Source organism: Chroicocephalus ridibundus, chromosome 2, assembly GCF_963924245.1.
Source record: "Chroicocephalus ridibundus chromosome 2, bChrRid1.1, whole genome shotgun sequence".
NCBI lineage: Eukaryota > Metazoa > Chordata > Aves > Charadriiformes > Laridae > Chroicocephalus > Chroicocephalus ridibundus.
Window position 1 is genome coordinate 85,471,132 of NC_086285.1, and position 24,636 is coordinate 85,495,767.

Genomic DNA, 24,636 nt, shown 5'->3' on the forward strand with positions numbered 1-24,636 from the left:
ACTCATTTAGTTGAAAGTCATTTGGACAGTTTGATGGGCAGGACATATGATCGAAGAACACTTTAGTTCTAAATAGAAAAATATATTTACTTAAATATTGTTTTTCCTAGTGAAAATATAAACATTACTCCTTATACGTAAAAAGCAGCTATCTGGAACGCCTCTCTTATGAAGAAAGGCTGAGGGATTTGGGTCTCTTCAGTCTGGAAAAAAGACGGCTGAGGGGGGACCTTATCAACACATAAATACTTAAAGGGTGGGTGTCAGGAGGATGGGGCCAGGCTCTTTTCAGTGGTGCCCGGCAACAGGACAAGAGGTAACGGACACAAACTTGAGCATAGGAAGTTCCACCTAAACATGAGGAGGAACTTCTTTCCTTTGAGGGTGGCAGAGCACTGGAACAGGCTGCCCAGGGAGGTGGTGGAGTCTCCAACTCTGGAGACATTCCAAACCCACCTGGACGCGTTCCTGTGCAACCTGCTCTAGGTGACCCTGCTCTGGCAGGGGGTTGGACTAGATGATCTCCAGAGGTCCCTTCCAACCCTACCATTCTGTGATTCTGTGATCTGCAGTACTTATGCGGCAATGTACTAATTCTTTGGCTAATGTGGCTATATTAGTAATAATATTAGTTTAGAAAGCTTTAAGACAGTAGTGCAGATCAGCATTGTAATGTGATGTTGAGAAAAACATCCCGTTACCAAGAGTTTTGTGATATTGTTGCAAATATTTGTGCGCTGCGAGCTCTCTCACTTCCTACCATTTCACACTGTTTCGTTAGTTTTCCAGTCCATGTAGCTGGCAGAGGATCTCCCTTTAAAAGATCCTTAAAAAGAGCTGAGCCAGCTCAGGCCTCCTGCAAGCCCCTCAGAAGATCCCTTAACTCTAAAGTTGTCCTAAGTGCTGAACACCTACGCCATGCGCGGCTGTAGATATACTTACTGTCCTGTTGGCTGAGGGACTGAGCTTGTGCTGCAGCCTGCACACCCAGTTTCCCATGCTGCCTGTGGGATTCTCTCTCTGCCTTTGGGTGAGAGGGAACCAGCTCAGTCTGCGCTCAGGCCAACCTGAGCACAGGAGAGGACTCCACCAGGTGCAATGAAGCCTCCCAAGCAAGCTCGTCATCTGCATGTAACACAAATGTGAAACCCCTTGAACTGCAGTGGCATCTGAACTCAAGACCAAACTCAAATATGGCTGCGAAACACAGATATGAAGCACAAATATTCCCATATGTCTTCTTGCTGTGATGGTTTTATCTTTTTATACAAATCTTACGCCATTCTTCGAAAGTGCAGTAGGTCATTCAAATCATACTTTGCTATCTACTTCATGAACCTAAAATGACCTATTAAAGTGGCTAAGAGTTGAAATCATGTCATGCTAATCTGACTGCCTGATAAGCTGAAAAGCGAAAGGAAGCCTTTGTTATACTTTCTGCTTTATTTCTGTGGAAGAAGTCCTTGTTTATCTTGGAAATTCAAAAAACCTTCGGAGTTCTTTATATGTTTGCATGCAGTCTTTATATACACAATGAATAGCACATAAATTGAAGGTGAGTAGGTGTTTTATGTGCAGGTTGATTAAGAATTTAGGCCTGTCAGGAGTGTGTACACCAGCCTTTTGATTTTTCTTTACTTCTCGGGGTCTTTGAAAGTGGTTTTCTGATTTTCAGTTCCACTTGCCCTTTAAAGAAGCTTAAGGTGAAGCAAAATGAGAGTTTTCTGTTCCAATATCTTAGAGGACAGTGTCAATAAATGTGTTTTAATTAGTAAAACCTTCTGTTTCGGTGACTATGGCAGTGAGTAAACTATAGTCCCTGGCGATGACACTGTGTCATTCAGCAGAGGTTGTTCTATTCAGTTTTTTTCTGGTGTTGTTGCTTTTCAGCAGTGATCCCTCAATAAGCTGTTGATCACAGCTAATGATGAGTATTTTTTTTCTTGGATCTTGGTGTTGATGTAGAATTACTCTGTTGAAGAGAGTACACTTCTATAGTATTTCGTAAGAGAGAAACCAAAGCCATTTTCTTTGGTGTGTCAAAATACAGATTTGGTTAACAAGAGTCATTGTGTCAAGAAACATTAGCCTAAAGATATTTATGTATTGTGGCTTATGTGAATTAAGGATTACAATTTAAAAAGTGGTGAAGAGCAGTCTAATTGCTCTAACAGTATGTTTTTCTTATTGTGAGAAGTTAAGCATAAACCGACAAAGAGAAAGCCAAGAAAAGAAATCTCATTGAAGTTATTAGTGCACTGTGTATCTTCTAGAATCTCTGGGCACTTTTTCAGCACTATGATATAAGCCAGTTAATAGCTCCTGCTTGTCAAATCCAGATGTGTCAGCCCGACAGCAGGGAACTGCTTCTAGTTTAACCCTAATTGATGCCACTAGTAGAGTCCAAGAAAAAAATTTATGGGTGTTTGCGGAATCGTAAGATTCCCGCTTAAGCCTAATTCATGCTGGCAGACAACATTTATGCAGTTTAAGAACTGTAATAAAGATGCTCAAAACTTGAAACACTGACCAATTTTACTAAGAAATTCTTTGCAGTAAAGGTATGTGTTACTGTGGCATTTTAAAAAAGTACAGTATTTACTCCTTTTGAGTAATTTCTATGCTGATAGACTAACTTGGTATTATCAAAAAGTTGTAACATACTTGTTATCTATGTTAGGAACAATAATTCTGGCTTTTTTGTATAGCAAAACACAGAACCAAAAATAAGTTCTTCTTTCATGTGGCATACAAACAAGATTGGTTTACTTTATTTACCATTTTGACATGTTCATTGCAATGCTTCATTTGCTATGTCTGAAAGCTATTGTAAGGTCTGGTTCTGAATTGCACTTACTATATCATTCCTTCCTCAGCAAGCTGAGTGTAATATTCTGCCAGATGAGCCTGGTAGCAACTATAGCATAATTTTATTATCCAGGGTAGTAAAACTAGATATATTGTCAATTAAAAAATAAATTAATGTGTAACCCATTCTTCTGTTTCGGAGGAACTTTTTGTTGTTCTTGTTAAGAAATCTTAATTGATCCTACACAAAATGAACTGTTCTGTCCTCTACACTTATTACCATCGCTATAAAGTACTGTGATTCAGAAAGGTGCTTTTATGGCCCTCATCACTAAGGCATCTGAACATGGCAGTGATTATCCTTGCAGTGTCTCTGTGAGACAAGAAAGTATTAGCTGTCGTCCATAAGTAGGGAGTTGGAGCACGGCAAAGACTGAATTACTTGTCAGAGTAATTATCAAAATTATATTGAAACCCTAGAGACTAGAAAGTCCATCCTTCCGATTTTTTTTTTATTATTTTCACATGTGCTTTTTTATATAAATAGTGGTCTGCAGTTTGATATTGTCTGAATTGATAAGCCGGGAGTTCTGTCTGTGCTGAACAACACAGTAACTGAGAGAGCTAGGCAGATCTACCTACCTGGAAATGAAATAAAGGATTACTGATTACATTTCTCTGCATCCACCCACTGCAATGCTCTTTAGATTAAATAGTTGGCTTCCGAGTCCATTCCTAGTCTTGACATTAATAATGTCAAATTTGTAACTGCAAGGTGAAGTAAGCTCAAGGGAAAGAGGGAAGGGGAGAAAAGGGCGGTGCTGCCAATTCCTTGCTAGCCTGCTGTACTCATGGATAGTCAGACTAGATGACAAAATTATTAAAATAACAGAGAAAACAGTCAATCAAAAGTATTGTGCTGTTAAACTCATAATAATCTTTCTGCATTATGCTTTATGCTTCTTCACTTCTGTTCCCTTGGAATAGATTGTTAACTTGTTTCTTTGGGGAGCCCAGCCCCAGAGACTGATTCTGAAGTAATGACTTCCTTCGTGTATTAAATAATTCTGACAGACTGCTAATTTTCTTTAATTATCTCCAAGTATCAGTAGTTAAAAACTTGTAAAAAATAATGGTGTAAGTAATTAGCCTGTTGGCATTACTTTTCCTATAGATTATACAAGATAATAAGAACTGTGTACTGAATTTGATGACATTTTATGCATTGTACAGATAATTCTGCATTATTGAGGAAAATATAAAATATTATTACTTGGGAAAAAAAAAAAGCCTGCAACCCCTCTGCCCAATGTTCACAAGACAGGAGCCAAAGATTCTTTCATTCTGTGTTTCTGTGGGCTCTATTGCCATGCTTGATAGACAGTTGGTATGCTAAGAGTTAGATATAATGCAGAAGTTATTTGCTTAAGTAGTTTATCGCCAGTAATGTAGCTCAAACTGCAGGAAAAAAGTAAGTTACAAAGATAAAACACAGGTAAAATTGACGTTGTATCATGATCATGTATTTAAATAGCTGAAAGTCATTTATAGTCTTAATACTCATGACTTATAAACCAAAGGACAAGAAGAACAAGGGCCTAAAACAATACCTACAAAGAAAGATAATGGTGACATTTGTCTAAATGCTGCCAGTACCCCACACATTTTGATAGACTTTATTATCACAAATCCTTTTCAGAAAATTGATCTTCAGATTCAGGGATTTTAAAGTAAATTTTCTTTTTTTCTTGTTAAATTCCAGTTCACATTATGCCACCAGTAATTTTATAACCAGCTGATGAGAGCTTTACTTCAAGAGAAATCGCCTTTGTTTATCACACGAACATAAACTAAACCTCACTTCCATTTTGAGCTGTGTCTAAAAGATAAATTGGTCCTTTCCTAAAAAATTCTTTTTGATTCTTTCAAAATAAAGAAGTGGATATTATCCTTCTTAAATAATTAAATCTTGACCATGTTTCAGAATCGTGGCATTTGTGCGTTACCTGATAGTTTGCGAATCTCCGTGAGTGTTTTCGTTCTGATCTAAAATGCAGTTTTGAGGCAAATCTCTTGGTCATTCAGACTTACTATACTTCATATCAGGAGAGGTCTTGAAGGGTACAAGCTACATCACTTCTGTATAAAAATAAGCCAAGAGGATGCACTACATGAATTGGCACTTAGTCCATTGAACCAGATGAGATCTTGTCCACAGCAAAAAAACCCTGAGGTGCCTTTGTTGTGGGCATCGTTCCTCAGTTGCTTCATTCTACAGATCCACACTTACTGGTTCACGTTACTTGCTAACATAGGTACAGCACGTGTATAATAAAAAATAGATATGGAGAAACTACCCAAGGCTAGGTGAGTGCTGGCATGTTTAGTCAGCCCTCTTTCCCTAAATTTCAGTTAAATTTTCCAGTCCTTTTAAGAAGAGCTACTGAGCAGAAGTGATTTATGCATTCAAGTGTCCAAAGGTGAGGAAGAAATTATGGAGAATAGTAGGATAAAGTAGGAGAGTATGATCTCAGTTTTGGAGTAGCTCTTACTTATATTAAGATTTATATTTATACAATTTATATGCATAAATATGTCATATTTTCATGCTTATAATGTATAGCTCTCATAGTCTACAATCCTTGAAGAGTCTAGGTACTAGAAAATAAGCCTTTATATGGTTTGCACGAAATCAGAGCAGAGACAGGCTATTGAGTTAGAAGAAATGAGCTTCCAAGGTACAGAGGCAAGAGAGGTGCCTGAGCAAAAATTTCCGTTGGTTACTCATGTGTATATCCTGCTGTGCTGTCGAATCACTTTTTAAACAAATAACCCCCAAAATCTATTCATGGAGCCTAGTATATATATACGTGTGTTTATGTATGTATACATGTATATATTCACAAAAATTCACAGAGAATTAACCTGCATGTGAGGTCTACAGGTGGAGTGCAAGTACAAAATAAAGCCTAAAAGTTGCATTTGCCCATACACCTTCTTTTTTTGATTAATTCTCCATCTTATTTGTGTTAGAACGTGTTCAACTGTTACTTTTTACAATGTGAAAAAAAAACCCATACAAAGAACAATACAAATTATGAGACATCAAATTTATGTTGAAGTCACTAAGAGATTTCCATTTTAATAAATTTTGACTTGATCCTAATTGACTGATAAGACAAAGCATGAAACAGGCAATGCGAAGCTATAACAATCATGATAGAGAAATGGAAAATTATTTGTTGATCTATTTGGTTTAGGAAATGTGTTATATTTAAGCAAATTTTTTACTGCAATAACGAAAGCTAACATGAAGTCTAGTTAATTATTTCTTTTAAATGGAAAGAAAATTAGAATAGTCCAACTCAAAATTTTGGTGTGAAAAAAGGGTAAAAGAAGTTATGAACAGATGTAATTTTCTAAATATTGTTTTATACTCTTAACAGTATATGTATTGGTTTGAAGGCCAGTACTTTCTCCTGAATACGTGCTCATGAAAATATTCACTGTAATTTTTTCTAAACTACAAAAATTAATATTTCAATACTTTTTATATATGAAAAAGATGAGAAAGGATGCATACATTATTCACAATCTGTGATAGAGAAATCTTGTATGTAGAACTCAGTCTAAAATGCCATCTGTTTTTTCCTTTAAGATTCTCATAAAATGTGTATTTTAAAAATCCTTGGCTATGTAAAATTCATTTGCCCTTTCTTTTGGAAACATTTGCTAGCTGTTTTGCAACATCCATTAGTAATGCATATGATTTACACATGTTTGATCATATTCTTTTTTTTTTTCTTCTGTTCTCTTTTTTCTTTTTTCTCTTCTATGTCTCACCAGAAAAAAGAACTACCCTAAAATAAGCGTATGGAAAACATGTGGCTATACTTTTGTGTGTGTAAAACTAGCAGCTGGGGAAACTTCATTTGCTTATTTACTTTTGTGATGGTAAATGATCTAAATTTTCTTTTCATAGGCCCTCTGCTTCCCCTGTCTTGACCTTTAGCGTTTTCATGTTTGAACCTCCATTGAACTGTCTCCGTTTCATATGGAAGGAGGACAAGTTTGCTTTAGCTGGTGTTCCCTGTCGAGGTCATCATCTCTGCTCTTCTTCAGAATCATCTGTAGTTATTGGGATTGATCATTTCTTAGGTGTTCCCAGCTGAAGTTGTATAAAGTTAGATTATTCTGCTTCACTTCTCTGATCTTTGTTTGGGGTTCTGTGACTTGAATGAAAAGCAAACTTAATGCTCATCTACAGCTGCTATTGTGCTGGAAGGCAGCTAAAAGATAGAGTAGTGCCATTAGAGTCACTGCATTTTCACTGAATTCTGTTTACAAATTGTACCATTGAGATACTTTGTACCCTTTTATTTCTTTGTCTGTTTCCCTTCCTCTAAGTAGGGTTTATAATGCTCTCTGTAAATTGATGTACAGTTATCATCTGTAGCTCTTACATGAATGTGGGTTTGTAGAACCTGAAGATCATTAACTTCCCTGTGTCAAAGTCCATAATACCTCCAGGACTTTGACAGTGTGTTGCTACTCAAATTCTATATACACCCTGCAGTGCTCATATGTGCTGCTAATTTGCTGTTGTCACGACTAGTTTATTACTTTGCCTGTCCACGGGGAAAAGTGCTTTTCCATCCTTTTCACAGCAGGCAGTACTGCTCGGCAAGGAACTGTAGGAGTTCTTGTGGACAAAGTAGAGAAAGAGCTGGTATCTGCTGCCCTGGTGTAGCACGACACAGATACGTCCCCTGTGGGAGAGAGGTATGTGGAGCAGCAGGATCAACCCACAAAACGTAGTCAGTAGTACTGGGAGAAGAAAGGTTTATTTGCACTTTTGCGAAGTCATCTGGAAGCACCTTACAACCTTCCCTCCGTGGTTCTGGTGCATCTGTGTTGCTGTGCAGAGGAGAGATGTATGTTCGAATGCTGCACTGCAGCCACGGGGAGAAACGTCCTCCAGCTGAGATACGTAACCGGTGCTTTATAACCTCTTTATAGATAGGCATGTACCTCCTCTTAGCTATGCTTTCTACAGCCCAGCCTGGCTGAAACACCTGTTCATCTGCTGATCAAAGTTGTGACCTTCATAGATCACGGGCAAGTTGGAGAGCCACTCTCTATCATTTTTTTCTGTCTTCTGAAAATGTTTCTTGCTGCTCTTTCTTAAAAATGAAAGCAGTGCCTTTCAAGGGCAAACTTGCTTCGGTGGAGAGGGCATGTATCAGAACTTTTTTGAGGGGGAGGTTAATCATCATTTCTGAGGTTCTTTCTTTTATGAACAAAACAATTTTTTATGTGTGGAATGAAGAGAGGTCTTCCCTCGCTTCCCCCCTTCTCTTCTCCCATTGTTTTCTAAAATACAGGTTCATTTCACATTCATCTCATGCTTAAGAATGAATTTGTGTAGGTTTACCTTTACAAGGGTAAATAGTAGAGTTTTTACTAAAAAAAAAAAAAAATCCCAAGGAATCCCATATTACATGAGCAGTTCCATGGTGCTGATAATGAAGGAGTCACACGGGGCCCAAAGTTGTTGTGAGGGGTCCACAATACTAACACAGCTGACTGAAAAATAGATGCTTCAGGAAGTCAGAAGTCCTACGCTGCTACTAGCTGCAGCTGCTATATCAAATTAGGAAGAAAGTAAATTACTGTTTCTCCAGGTAACAGCTGTTCCAGTAATGAAAACTCCACTACTCAGAAGTACTGTTTAAAACAAACTGATTTTAAGATTATTTTTATCTTATGGGACATCAGTGTTATAATGGCATGTTAATCATGCTGGATAAGGCCAGTCTAACCAGGTGATTAAGGTAATGAACAAATCGGCAAAGAAATCTTAATGTATTTATGAGTGTCAAAATCTTTAGCAGGGGTAGCTCACAAATTTTATCCATTTTAAAAGAATATTTAGAGAAAACTTATTATTCGTTTGAATTCTTACAGAAGAACATCATACTGATAAGGCTGTAAGTGTGCTGGGAAATAGTTTATTCATGATTTCATAGCATGAAATTTTATTGTGACAGGTGTTTGGCATCTCACAACACCAATTCTTGCTTCCTGTAAATGTGTCGGTAAAATGAAAAATATGCACTTTTAAGGCACACATATAGTAAATCAAAAGCTTGGTTTTGCTTAAATATTTTCTTTTGCCTGTGCTAGATGATTTTTCAAAGCATATTTTGCAGCACTCAAAACAAGGCCAGCTGGATGGTGGCGAGGGATGAATCTATTCTGAAAGCTTAAAAAGGCCCACTACAAGCGAATGCTGTATTCTTTTTATACCCTTAAGCCAACCTCTCAAAAGACTTAGTTTTAGATTAAAGGATGTAGCTCTAAATTGGATCTCATAGCAGTTCAACAAGAATGGCTGTTTCCCCGTGCAGGTGTGGAAGGTGAGGGTAGGAGCGGGAAGCTCTGTGCATAAAGCCTTTTTCTTTTTGTGTTCTTATTCAGTCAAACTCCCCGTTGTTCCTTTAATAGAACAAGCTCTATGGGGCACATGGCTGGTGCAAATAGACCTGTGCCCTGCTGCGGATATGGGTTTTTGGCAGTTGCGTGTTATCCCCTATACGTAAATAAAGTGCAATACTACCGAGCCTTGCATGTCTTTCCATGGGTGGCTTCCACGCTGTGTTTTCAGAAGCTGCACCTGCTATGTTCAGAGGCACGCGCTATGATCATTGTCTGGGAGGTAGATCTTGCCTCCTGAATGAGATGGAAAAATGTCACTTGCCTCAATACTAGAGACCAATACTCTTCGATTGCTCTTAACGATGCTTACAAGAGAATACTCTGGTGCAGCAGTTTTCACTGCACTGAATCTATGCAATACCATTCTGCAGAAGATAAATCACCATCAGATATCCTTGAAAGAAATGAGATTTTTCTAAGAAAAAAAACTTTGCCCTGAAAATAAATATTTTAATAATCAATTTGTTAATGGAATTAGAAACACTGGCTTTCCACAGATTCAGTAATTTGTATATCTAGAGTATTTTCCCCTCAAAAAAAGATGAGCAACAGAAATAACTACCGTTTTCTGTCTTACTTATTTTTGGCAAATTCATTAGTCAATATGTGTAATTACCTGTTCATTCCTTGATTTGGTTTAAACAAAAAGCACTGTTTATGTATTACCTTCCTGAGTGAATCGGGTTCTTGCAGTAATTGACATATTGCCCTATGTAAATTAGACTACATTATCCTTTGTTGTTAAATTCAGTTCAATTTATGGTGCAAATATTGCTGGAGTAAGAGTTTCATTAACAAAGAGATGCTAATTAGTTTAGGATTAACTGATCTAATTCTAAATAGGTACCAGTGTTCTGTGACCGCATTAACAAATATGTAGTATAGTTAAAATTAATCTCTCTCTAGGTTGTACGTTTCGTTAAAATGCCTTATTCCGAGTAGAGATTCTCTATGATTCAGTGAGTAAAATTATTTGTCAGGACAAAGTAGAAGTTTGTTCTTTATCATAAGTCACGTTCACATTGTCTGTTTAGAGAGGCACGAATGTGTTTCTGAATCCTGGCTTCTGTATTTAGAGCAAGCGTCATAAGGTGATGAACTTCAGAACTGTGTTGTAAATCTGTGAAAACTCAAAGGCAGACAGCAAAGGAAATAGATGCTTAGAAGGACGAAGCCAATGGATTTATTATTATTTAATAGCTAAATCTGTTCTTACATTGAAAAAGAGCATGTGCAAATCATCTATCACACCAAAGGAATATTTTTAAGGAAAATTGCTAAAAAATGTGTCGCTTTGTGAATATGATCATAATTAGCAGCTACTGCAAATCCAGGTGAATTTTCCCTTCAACAGCTGCAATGTTTGTCAGTGAAAGAAGCCTTACTTCTGTGAACGTTAATAAATGCATAAAACTCTTGCCACACAACAAATAAGTGCTGCACCAGTGGAAGGATTTCACCGTAATTTCTATCGTAACTGAAGGTTTATTGTTAAAAGTGGATAAGGCATTATTTGATCAAGTTTATCCCATCTCTTGAATCTTGAAGCAATCGAACAGTATCATTTGAGGTTTTGGAAAATCAGAGAGAAAGAGGTGGTGAATCATTTCTACACAAGAAAAGACTTCTGTTGTTTCCGTTTAGAGATCTTCAGTTTGTTAAAACTTAAAAGTGGAAAGAAAATTTACCTTAGTGTGTGGATTGAAACAAAATAAAATGTTTACTTTCACTCTGAAGGAGAGTACCGTGCTAGTACTACTCTGCAGGAGAGTACTCTGCTAGTACTCGCAAGGCTCTAATTATTACTGAGTAAAATTGGAGACAATGGGAGTTTTGCCATTGACTTTTGTCGAGGCCAAGATTTAAGCTTTATGGACACAATTAGGCTTCCCTGGAGCCTGGAGAGATTTTACTCTTGCAAATTATTTTCCCCAGGACTTCTGGAAGAACCATATGCAGAAGAATTAGAAAGAAATTAGCACCTCTCTTCTTTCTTTGAGCAGCTCTATCAGAAAAGGGGTGGAATACAAACTCACCCAGACGCAGCTCTTGTACCTCACTTCCTGCTTATTCCCTCTTCCAAGGTCTCTGTGGCAGTAACCTGGCCACCCTCTGCCTCTGGGGTAAAATGACTCCATGCTCTTCACTTCCTTCTCCATTCCCAATAGCAGCAGCAGAGGTGGCTGTTCTTTCATCTCATCAGAAGGGAACATAAGTACAGCCACAGCTACAGAAAACAGAGATCTTACCACAGCCATATAATTATTTCTGTTCCAAATTATAAAGCTCTTTAATTTCTTTATCTATTGTACTGTATTCTCTGCTGATTCTTAAGAATATTTTTTTATCCATTAAAAACATGAGTAAATCTTGCAAGTAAGTGCTATGGTTGGAATATAACTTCATGTAAACTCAAGACATTTTTTAAAAAATTGCATTGGGACAATCCAGTAGAGACAATTGCTGTTCAGATTTATAATTAGACTGCTCCATTTGAGCAGAAATGGTTTAGCCTTGAGCTGTGAAAGATATTTGTCTTTTGCTTGTTAGTACATAGGTGTGACGTTTTTATTAAAAAAATGGCATACTAATATTCTTGCACAGTGCAACTTAATGAGATGTGAAATATGAATGTATCCGTAACTTACAATATATACAGGATTTCTATGATTTGATTGAGTTCTCCATAGTGCCATATAAATGCTTTTTGTTTTAAATAATACAGGCCTGAAGAACAAATTCTATCTGACGCTTTACCTGTGTCCTAAGAACCTACTTTTATCCCATCCAAAGGTCGATTAATTTAAAGACCCCACTGAAAGAGAAGTTTTCTTATTTTTGCAAAACTGCCAAAAACTTTTCTGTAAATCAAGCTAGAATAAAATGCAAACTATGCAGTGTGTCACTTATCTGTTGTACCAATTTACTTGTTTTATTTATTATATTCTCTAACTTATTGTGGTTTTGGCTGGGATGGAGTTGACTTTTTTACTAGCAGCTGGTATAGTGCTGTGTTTTGGGTTTGGGATGGGAATACTGTTGATAGTGCACTAATGGTTTTGGTTGTTGCTGAACAGTCAAGGCCTTTTCTGCTTCTCGCACCGCGCTGCCAGCGAGTAGGCTGGGAGCGCACAAAAGTTAGGAGGAGACACATCCAGGACAGCTGATCCCGACTGACCACGGGAATATTCCATGCCATGTGACATAATGCTCGTATATAAAGCTGAGGGAAGAAGAAGGCGGGGGGACATATGATTCTATGATTCTGTGATTTGGAGTTGTGGCGTTTGTCTTCCCAAGTAACTGTATGCATGGTGGAGCCCTGCTTTCCTGGAGATGGCTGAACACCTGCCAGCTGATGGGAAGGGGTGAATAAATTCCTTGTTTTGCTTTGCTTGCCTGCACAGCTTTTGCTTTATTTATTAAACTGTCTTTATCTCAACCCATGAATTTTCTCTCTTTTACTCTTCTGATTCTCTCCCCCATCCCACCGAGGGGAGAGTGAGTAAGCAGCCGCATGGTCCTAGTTGCTGGCTGGGGTTAAACCATGACACTTACTAAGTTTTAATATCGTGAATACCAACTCATATACATTCTATTGAAATGACTGGTACTATTGCTGAAGACCCTGATTATATTTGATTGAGTAAAAAAATTGTAGATAATGACCTCTTTGTTTTTATTTCTAAAACTTTGAAATTGGAAATAAAGTTCATATCCCTGCCAGCTACATCGATAAAGTTTTTGTGTTTCTAAGAGAGCTTGAAAGTAATACAACCTTTTTCTCAAGTAGCCCTTTTTTCCTCTGCCAGTGTGCCCTGGTTTCCACCACTGATTTTTAGTTGTCATTCTGAGTATGAAATGGTGTCTTGTTGCAGTACGGAGATCGTGGTGCAGGAGGTGATGGGCAAGCAGGCCTGCAAGGCATATGCTCCTGAGGCACTTTCATTCCTCTTCCTCCAGAGTGACCACATGAACTCAGCCACCTCAAAAACATGTTTCTCCTCCTCTTTCTGTAGCAGCTCTTAATTAATCTCGTTCTCTTTTTAATTTGTTGAACCTACTTACATTGAGGCCACAAAATTTCGTAAGTTGCTACTCTGCTGTTAAGTCATCACTGCCTGTATTTTACCAATTTCTTGTCGGTCGTCGAGACAAAGAATGTAAGTTGATGAGACCAGAAACCAGCATCAGCAAGTACTTTCTAAAAGTGGAGGGACTGCTGTTTATTGCATTATTTTTTGAATTGTACCGAGGCCACAGTCAGTGTTGCAGGAAGTTTGTCTCAATGCTGTAGGAAATGCACAGGAAGTTACAGTTTCATGCCTAAAGAGTATTGAGCCTGAAACCATTTTCAGTGTTTCAGCAAAATGAAACAAATAAATACAACGAAACCGTTTCCTAGGTTCTTCTGAAACCTGAGGAAAATCAACGTGAAAAGGTAATTTCATTAATACAGCCTTTGAAAATATTGTTCCGAGGAAATCTTGCAACTGCAACATGATTCGTGTGATTGCACTTTCTTGGGAGTAAGACATCTGAGCCCAGAAGTCATCTTTAAGCTTCTCTGCTGTACCATTATTGATTCATGACTGCTGGTTTATTTCGCTTTTTTTTTTTTTTTTTTTTGGTGCTTGTTTGCCTGGGTTTTTGGGGTCAACTTAAGTTAAGACAAGGAGATCAAAAATTCATGTTTCGCTCATAAAATGCTGTGCCTCTAAATGCCTTAAAATTGTCGCTCTACTATGTGTGTTAATATTTTCACCTCTGTGATAAAAACTAAGGTTTGTTTTTTTTTCTACTTTCCTATTTAGAAAAGAGAAGTGGTCAAAAAGTTTATAATAGTATGCCTTGTCACAGCGACAGACAGGTTGAAGCAGAATCTTTCTATTCTGTCATTCCGTACATGTTCTAGTGTGTCATTATAAAACAAAAAGTGACAGTGCTTTACAGCAAGTGTGATTTACAGAACAAGTTTTTTGTATTTAACATAACATTAAATTTAAATACATGAGGGAGAGAGTTTTATATTCATTTTTAATACAGTCAGTGAAGAAAAATATTTGAAATAACGAAAAAAAATGTATTAAGAGAAAGATCAAAAAGGAGAAAGTTTAATCAGCCCGAACAGAATTTAATAGGCCTTTTCTCTAAACCCCCCAAGATGAGGCTGAAATTACAGAGCATACTGATATAAATAAAAAATGAAACAGCGGAAGATTTATTTGCTACTTAAAGTTCCAATCAGTGTCAAATTAAGCATAAGCTTTTCTAAGCGGTTTAGAATCTTTGACCTCTCCAAATGCAATGGACTTAAACTGATACTGTTTCAGAATATGTTTCCAACAACGTGTTTACTCAAAAAGGAGGAGACCCTACAGCTCCAGTCTTTCTTTTCATGTTCTAACCTCTGGAACCTGTTCTTTTTAATTTATGACAAAGATCCCATTAAAAGTACTTAAAAGTTGTGTATTTATCAGTGACTTTTAAAAATTGTTATTATTTTTATTTTCATCTTTGGGATACACACAGAAAAGATTTCAGCATAGGTAGACCACTGGGTAACGCAATTGGAGTCTGTATGGTGATCTGTGTCCTTTCATGTCTCTGCATGTCAGAGAATTGTGGCTTTCTACAGAAAGGCAAACCTAGTTTGGGGAGTTTTATGGAGGGTATGCTTCTAGGAACTATACTGAGCCTTTAACTTTCCAGGGAAGCTCTCTCTAGATACTTTGCAGAGCTGAGTCAGGGAGACAGTCAGGCTTGGGATTCACTTTGTGTGTGTTCAGGTGCACCATTTCTAAGGCTATGGAGGTCAGCTAACCCCTAACCACAGTTTTGCGTGTTCGTAGGAGATAACTGGCTTCGTGACTGCTATGCCTATGTTTATGACTACGTAGTTGGAGAGATATTTCTTCTCCTAGTTGCAGGTGTGGTTTGGAAAGGTATGCTGTTCCATACCTACTGTCCCTCGTACAGGTTGCTGCCTCCTCAGAACAACTCCAGCAGGATGTTTGAGTTTGCCATAATTAATTTCAGAAGAGCCAGGCTTACAAAGGGCAGCTATTCAACTGCTTTAACTAGATGGGATATAAATGATGTAAAGAAGTTCAAGGCAATTCAATTATGTCTAGGCGTTTGGAGTGGAGAAGCGAATGCCACTAAGGGAAGGTGTGGGAAGCTGCTCAGAGCCATGACCTCTTCCAGTAGCAGATGTTGTTCTATAGACCCTATTTGCCATGGCAGCCATCAGAAGGCAACTGTCTTTTTGGCTGCCACTTCAGAAGCAGAATGGCATACAGTACACTGTTTTCCCTATGGCATATTCATAGCTAATCCTACAGCCTGCACAAAGGCACTCCCAGTGGCATCAGTAGGGCAATTCCTGTGAGAGAAAAAAAAAGGTTGTGCAACTGAGCAGCTGTAGCTATGGCTTCCATGGGAAACTAAATCTCAAGAAAAAAAGTCCATAATCTCATGACCCATTAATAGATGAGATGAGGAATCTCGTATATTGATCGTATTGGGTTTGGTATTCAAGCACTTGTCCTCTGACACTAATGGTATTTTATGGGTAAAGCCCGAGTAGTTAAGATATAAGGAATAAGGAAAATAAACCATGATTTTATACCTTGTAGCTTAAGACATCTATAGAGTATAATTCTACAGAAATTGGATCACGTTCACACACCCTTGAAAGAAAATAGACTTTGTCACTTCACAAGCATAAACACCTTGCTTTAGACTGAAAATACCTAACCTTGCCAACAGCTTCATTTCAGTGACATTTTGCAATATAAAGTCCTGCTTGTTCTCAACTTTTTGAAGAGGGGTCATCTGGTGATCTTCAGAGAGACTGTTTTCATAAATATAATTAGGCAGTCATTAGAAATTATGAACTCTCCACTAATAGGTGTCTTACAAATTTTGTTATAGATATAGCGTGTTTCATGTAAAGCCTTCCTATGTGTCGAATGTCTATTTTTATTATATTTATTCATACAGCATAAATCATAGAATGGTTTGGGTTGGAAGGGACCTTAAAGATCATCTAGTTCCAACCCCCCTGCCGTGGACAGGGACACCTCCCACCAGACCAGGCTGCTCAAAGTCCCACCCAACCTGGCCTCGAACCAGAGAGATGCAGATCTTTCTGATATTCTTACGGTGATTCCTGTTTCAAAAAGGAAATACTACAATCTTATACGCTACCTAAAAAGAGCACTACCCCTCTACACTTACCGTTTTCATTAATTACAGCAATGCCATTGGGTGTTTTCCAGATCTTGCACAATTAAATAGCAAGAATGTAGAATTTCATTGTAATGTTGTCTTTTCTTCATTTAGTTTTCATAATGAAAAAGTGAGTCTTGCCTTGAAAAGGAATACAAGTATCTGCTGCTGAAAGCTGTGATGGTTTTTCCCCAGACCTCTGTTTGTGGCAAATTCCCTTCCCTCATTTCTCAGTTTCAGTTTCGTTACGCTCCCACTTAGCCACCGGGACTCCAGCCAGGCACTGGTTTCACAGGTGTAAATCAATCCATCTCCACTGGTGCCAACTGAAATGCATTCATTTGTAACAGGTGATGTCTTGCACAGACTCCTTTGAACCAGAAGGTAGTTTATCATAGATTTCAAGTGCACAATAGCGAAGAGAAAGGAAAAGGTCACATCTGTGTATGAGGATACGTGGCACAACCTCACCCCTCCCATCTGATGCATTAAGGTGTTTTGGGCTGCAAGGGTTTTAGGTTCAATCCCCTGCTCTGTTCCTATTAAATACTTTGAAAAATTCTGAAATTATAAAAATTTAATGAGATGGTGAAATCATTTTCCACTGAGCTGTCATCAGCAGCTGCACGCTTTATTGTAGCTGATACTCCTTCAGCAGAATGTATAAAATTGCGTAGGAGAAAGAAGAAATTGAAAGTTGATAAGTTTCCTCAAATTTTGTCTTTTGTTGTTGTCCAATGGCCGTTACTGGAATTTGTTGTTGGAACCTGTGTTTGTATTGTTACTTTACCATGGTAACACCTAAAGGCCCCAGCAGATTCATGGTCCCACCAGCTGTTACCGTTCTGCAAAACATTTCTCTCAAATGGAATTCAACATAACCGTGGACTTAAACCTATCAACATACGTACACAGAGCACATTGTAACATGGATTTATATGTGTTCGGTAAGAATAATTTAGTAAAAAAATTACTTCCGATACTGGTTCTTACATTGATGTTTAAGAAGGGACACGGTGTTTCTGTATGCATCAGCTCCAGCTGAAATGTGATGTAAAAGCCAGCGTCAGAAATGCATGCAACTTGTAACTTGTATAAGCAAGTTATAATGAAATATTATCGATAGATTTTTATTTTTTCAATATTTTACTAGTGCATTTTTTTTTCATTTAACAGTATTTTTTTCTGTCTAGGGGCAATTACATTTCATGAAAGAAAAATATTTAATTTGGAATGTGCTTTTGCAAGTGTTATTATTGAATTACGCACAGTGCAACAAGAATATTCTTGTACAGTGGAATTAGAAAAATAACAATCCCTGGCCCCTCAAGTCAGCGATGTTGATAGGGATGAGGATTCATTTTAACTGACCAGTCAGTTACTGTTTTTATTCCTTGCTCATGACTTATTTGCCATCATATTACTAACTGGCGACTATGCTCGTTATTGGAAAAGACTGGTCTGACTTAGTATGCTTAAGCTAAATCCCTGTGACAGAAGGAGATAATGTGTTATTTAATTGGATAATCGGTGTTTTAATTTAAATAAAGCTCAGATTTATTTGCCAAACAAGAATTATTAGAAAAAGAGTAGAAAACCTTTTTATTTCATTCCTCTTGAATAAGAAAGTATTCTAATCTAATTTGGACAGGGTACAAGAGATAAATGCGGAACCATGTTGTCTATTACCATTTTTTGTAAAAATTAGACAGAAGAATGCCAATTCTTGGAAGTAGGTATTTTACTAAACATAGGAAAAGAAGCTGTAACAATACATCCCTAAGAAAATTGGTCATGGTGACATGACATGCACAGCTTGCTAGTTCAAGTAATTATTTTTTTTATCCTTGGTATGGTTTTTATATATATTTTTATATTTTAATGCATATATGCGTTCTTTAATTGCCATTTTTAATTATTGTTTAAAATTCTCATAGCACTAAGAAAGCCTAGTCATGGATGTGAGTCCCTTGTAAAAGCCTCGCACAAAGCTAGAACAAAGCCACCCCTTCCTATTGCAAATAATATTCAGTATTAGGAAACAAAACCATCTTTTCCAAATGACCTTTAGAAAACAGCACACTTCTTTTTTTGTTCATCTTTCTGTTACCTCATCATTTTGTGGTTGCACACGATGATCTTAAAGGTCGTTTCCAACTTAAATGATTCTATTTTAGTTGCTGCTTCTTTCCATACGCCTGTTTTGCAGATTGTTGTTCACCTGATCCATTTTGTAGTAGTGTCCTGACTCCTCCCAACACAGGCTTTAGTCTGCAGCCTTGCCTGATTGGTGTATGTTAACTGAGGTTTCAGAAGATGCCCTAGGTAATCCAATTTTTTCAGATCAAGAAACATTTTCACAGAGTGCGTTGTGAGCAGATTTTGCCTTGTCCTTAAACTTCCTCTGGAGGGCGGCGTGTGTGTCTCTGTCTCTGATGGAGAGGGGAGGAAAGAAAAAATATTTGACTGGATTTGATTAGCAGCCATTACATTGTTGATTTTACCACTCACTTTCCTGAATTAGTGTCTCGGATACCACCACCCTCTTTTATCTCGGGAAAATGTTCAACTTTTATATATTTTTGGAGGGAAGAAAAAAATGCATTTGTATAAAAGCAGTATATTAGAATTATCAGTTTTTGAAAGGAACTATGCAATCTGTGTAGACCATAGAGCTCTTGCCAATAGAAAATGTGTGTAGAATAAGTATCTTTTTAAAGGGCAATGTTCCAAACAGAAAGTCATCTTAGATGCTCAGTATCAAAGGTTTCTCTAGGTTCATTTACACTCTCCTTTCCTGTAGTGGGCATCCCTGTTCCAACACACAGACTTTTTGCAGTAGACAACTGCCAAAATAGCTCTGTTTGCCATACAACAATGACGTTTTTGCTTTTCCTCAGTTTAGGACGTCATTCTGTGTTTGCAGTCTTAGGTAATACTGGATTTAACCGGCTATTTTGACTTCTCAGACAATTGTCATTGTGAATCTCACCCAAGAAAGAGCATGGGGAGGAGCTGGTGGCTACAGAGCAAACGCAGATACTTGGAAGTAGATACAGACAGAGGAAATAATGGAATAAGGTCCTAAAATATATTACATAATGAAAAATGTTGAAAATATACAGATAGGGGATGGATAACTTGTACTGTTGTGTATGCAAGGAAGAGTTAATAGCTTGGAACATTTATCAATGTTTTTAGTCCAGATATGCACTGCAATATAGCATTTAAATAGATCTACCAGCAATAAATAAATTGAACAGTGAATTTTTCTTCATCCTGTGAAACTGGCAATGGCAGAAGACTTAGAATCCTAAAATATATCACAGGATGAATATATCAATTTAGGGATGTTAAACATTCCTTGATGTTTAGAACTTTTTTTTTACTTCCTCCTCTTTTCTTTCTCTACCATTTGTTTTTTTTTTTAATTGTGTATGGATGGGAAATTAAGAAAGGGAGCCAGTCAATTCATAAAACAACTTTTCGGTGTCTGTATTGCTGTGATATTAAGACCACAGCAATCCTAGTGAATGTCATAGCCCTTGCTTTTGCACACTCTGTGAGGGTGTAGTGATTGCTTCATTTTAAGGCCAGACTATCTTGCAATTTGCTAAACTTCTTTTGCTTCTGATTTATTAATTCACAAACAATGAAATGTCTGTGAAAAGTCAAATTTACAAATTTGACTTTCCAAATCGTTGTAAATTCATTAATGCAAACCATTGAAGTTTTTATAAAAGAGAAGATGTATAGTTGAGGATCAGATGCATAGGATATTGAGGAGCAAACCAGCACCAAGGAGCAAATACTTCTGATCCACACTGCTACCATGTTGAATTTAGCTAGGGGCATACCGCACTTCTTGAAGTACATTAGCTAATGCATTTCTTGATCTTTCATGTGGTTTCATATGTAATATCAAATCATTTGTGCAGGTGTATGAATTCTTGAAGTGACATGGAGTTAATAACACCGAGTTAAGTCAGTGAGATCTTAATTTATTGCTAAAATACGAATAATCATACTGCTCGTTAGGAATTGGACATAACTATCTGAAGAACTGAATAAATAATTTCTCCCAGATGTGCTTGTAGTGAGTTGTTACCAACTTTTTCATCCTCTCTAAAGCAAACTAGCTTTCAGCTAGTTTTAGGCTGAAGCAGATTGCTAGATCACATGGACTTGTAGACTGATTCAGTCTGGCATCTGGTCTTGGATATGATTCAAGAACACTGTCATAGTTTCTGCATAGATTTACACAATGTATTTCACAATACTCTCCATCTTGTAATTCATACTTGATTTTTTTATCAGTCATTTCCTTTGCCATATGTGTTATTGTTTGCACACATTAGCAAGAATCGTGGGATGATATGTCTTTATCTGCCACCACAGAAAAATATTCATGATTTTCAGCACTAACAGAGTTTGCTGCAAGAAATCACTAATTTTACACTTGGGGCAGATTTACCCAAAGATCTGACACTAAACTCTGTGTTACTTAGGTAGTGAGAATAACAGCGTAGATTTGAGCAAAAGTAGAAATGATTCCCTCACATTTCCAAACCTTTGTGGCATTTTTAGTATTCAGGATTTGCAGAGAAAACATAACAGTAAGAAAAATCCATGTCAATACAATATTTTGTACCACCTTGTTGCAGTAAATTCAAGTAATTCTGAAATGTAAACACATCGAGGGAATTTTGTTAAGACTTGAGCACTTTTTCTCTTTCCCTGTAGTTTTGCTCAAATAGCAGAAGAGCAAAAATTAGAAAATAAGTACAAGCAAGAAGGAGAAATGGGATACAAAACCAAAACGACTGCTGGACACAGTGTCAGAAAAACTAGTCTCTCATAAATCTTCTGTAAGTTTTTCGGCACAAAAAATAAATGTCTTTTCTTCCAGTGCAATACAGCTTGTAACACATAAATCAAAGACACACTAGCAAGCACTTATTCTTTAGCCTAAACTGCTTTCTGAAAAATTTCAGGCATTGAAAGTCAGGATTATTTTCCAGTGTTGTGCAAGTCTCTCTGTCCTTGCATCTGAATCTCACTATTGTGTGCCTTTTATTGTTGGAGAATTTAGTTCATTTTAAATTCAATCAATCAGCTATTCCCCTACAGTAATTAGACACTTTGTAATGTTGAATTGCCCCACAAATTGCATAGCTCAATGTGGGTTACAAATAAGCATGCATTTGCACATTGTCCAGCAGTGACGTCTAAGAAGCCTATATCGAAATCATCAGATTAGCATGATTTGATGAACAAATGCAATGTGACAGATCCCAGCTAATGCAAAGCAATACAGCTCTGCTTGAATCAATGGAATAGTTCCTAGGTTATACTAGCTGAGGGATATTTGTGAAGCACAGTAAACACATCTATAACTGTATAATTGCTAATGCTGCCAGTTACAAAGCTTTTTTTGCTCCAATCCAGTTGAAAAAAGCTATGTTTATGCTTGTCTTTGTATTTCACTCTTTCTCTTAATAGCCCTTGTTTTGCTTTTTTCTCGTTATATTTTTTAACTTTTTACCCAGCTAGGGGAAGCAACCATAATTATTTCTCTCTAGTATAATCCGGGTGCTCGGATAACACATGCAGTTCAGCCTGATTTGTTACTAGTTGAACATGAACCCCTCGACTGGCAATCAGAAAGACACTCAACCACCTCAGCTTTAGTGCCACATCTGATGACAGGAGATGGGAATAGAGACAATATTCTTGGCATGCTTCCCTGTTTACAAATCCCTGCTTCAAGCCCACATTCTTTTGCTCTGTGATATTCTTGCTTCCAGGAGTATGGAACAAGATAGACTTCACAATAAAGCCCAGGCATACTTTATTTAATACAGGGACACAAGTAAGAAAATTGTGCAGTTCCCTCTGTAAAGTTCTAACGTTTTTTTCTTTGAGCTTTCTCATAATCTTTTTGATTTTTTTTTTTCATTCCATGTGTGTCTGTAAGCCTCTATATGATAATGGAAGGAAAATACTAAGTTTTAACTGAGCAAGGTATAATGGAACAGCAGGAAGCTTGTGAGCCACTTAAATTAAAATGATGAGGAAGAAATAGTCATTAATTATCTCAGGTTGCATTATCTTTTCATTTTGCAAGCAAGGAAATATTTAACACCCCAGGAGGAAAAGAATTAACTTCCTTTGAATCTTTCCACAGTGAACCAATGCTCAAGAAGCAAAATGCTTTACTTCGAACTGGAGAGATAATTTTAAATCACAGGCAGGGGGCAGCTAGATGAAAGATCAGAATCTAGTACATTCACTGAGCAGGAATGATGAGATGAAAAGTAGACAAAGAAGAGACTATGTTCATGTTCTCTCTATCCCACAAACCATGACCTCTTCCACAGTTACAAGGACCTATTTTCAATTTCAAGGCAATAGCTATAAATGTTAATAATTGCCTTTACCTCTTTCTTTGTAGCTTAGCTTCTTGCCCCATTACCAAAACCATTTAGTTTCTCAGTAATTCATTTTCTACATAATCTCCTTTCATGTCCCATGTTTCCTCTATTGTGTTTCACCTTGGGCAGTACATCATGTAAATAAAGCCTATATCCATAATCGTTTTACTGTACTGCTTAAGGGAATTCACTCTTGAAGACTCCATTCCAATCCGTGTCCATTATAGCAGATCTCTTTAGCCCTCATTAGATGGGACAAGCAGGCAAATTTTTTAAAAGTTATTTCAGCATCAGTGATGTAACCTTGAGTATCTATTCAGAACTTTTAGAGGTATTTAAAGGATGAGTATGAAACAGATAAAGGCATCTGAGAAAGAAGTTCATCATACTGTATTTCGTTTTCAAAAATCCTTGCATTTGAAATGGTATTTAAGGCCACATTATGGTAGTATAGACACAGACCAAACGGACAAAAACTTGTATTCAAGTATTTTTTTCAAATTAGAAATAGAGATTTAACATGCTAACAGCCTGGAAAATGTATGTATTGGTATTTAAGGCAGAATCAATTGAGTTAAGGCAGAAATGATTGAATTCTGTATTCTTCCAACGAGCAAGACAACTCCTAGCTCCACACTGTCTGCAGCGTGACTGTCTCAGAAAGGACAGAAACAAATGATCAAATATTTGTGTAAAAGAGGTAGTACTTTCAGTTCTGTTTAGCATGTACCGTAATTAAGAGGTATATATTGTCTTTTTTTAACCAGGTTTGTCTTTGAGTTTGGGTTTAGGATTCTGTCAAGCTTTTGTGTGTAAAATGAAAATTAGATAGTTCTCTTCTACTTCTCTGGAATCCAAACGCCTGTGCAAGCTTTTGGTACTCTCTCATGTCATCTCATGTTTGATGTGGTTATTGGTGGTTTTCCATCCTTGGTCTTAAATTTCAGTTTATAACAAATCCAAAGCCCTGCTTCATTGCAGTTTTAGTAGTGAACAGTATTCATGGGAAAAAGCAGGTAGAATTTTGAAATTATCTCTGTGCTGGGTACTAGCTGGAGGTAAAAATATTACATAACAATGTTACCCACATTTTTTCCGAGCACTTAGAGGCAGTTAAGGAGTTATGAAATTGGTTCCTCTGGTACATTAAGACAAATAAATAAAAATAATAATTGCCTTCAAGCTTAGAAAAAGCCACTAATGTTCTTTTCCTCCTTCTTTTTTTCTTTTTTTTTTTTTTTAATTCTCAAGCTCCATTCTGACTTGGACAAGGGAGTGGGCACTGTTAAATATACACTTTCAGGAGATGGTGCCGGCACGGTTTTTACCATTGATGAGACCACAGGAGACATTCATGCCATAAGGAGCCTAGATCGAGAAGAAAAACCTTTCTACACCCTCCGGGCTCAGGCTGTGGATGTTGACACCAAGAAACCACTAGAGCCGGAATCAGAATTCATCATCAAAGTGCAGGACATTAATGATAATGAGCCAAAGTTCCTGGATGGACCTTATGTTGCCAGTGTCCCAGAAATGTCTCCAGTGGGTGAGTAAGAAGCTTTAAACGCTTGATAACTAATTGCATATTACTTAATTGTCTCAACATGCATTTCCTGCTGAGGAAAGAAAGAGAAAGCTGAAATGAAAATATAACTTCTAAAAC

At 37.2% G+C, this 24,636-nt stretch overlaps 1 protein-coding gene across 2 annotated transcripts in view; it reads left to right on the forward strand.

Annotated features, from left to right (window-relative positions):
- The window catches only part of CDH12 (cadherin 12), a 573,557-nt gene that overhangs the window by 421,407 nt on the left and 127,514 nt on the right, over nucleotides 1-24,636 (forward strand). For both annotated transcript variants that reach the window (XM_063326103.1, XM_063326104.1), the window contains one exon: nucleotides 24,225-24,519. In XM_063326103.1, the coding sequence (XP_063182173.1) occupies nucleotides 24,225-24,519 (295 nt within the window). The remainder of the gene's footprint in view (nucleotides 1-24,224; nucleotides 24,520-24,636) is intronic.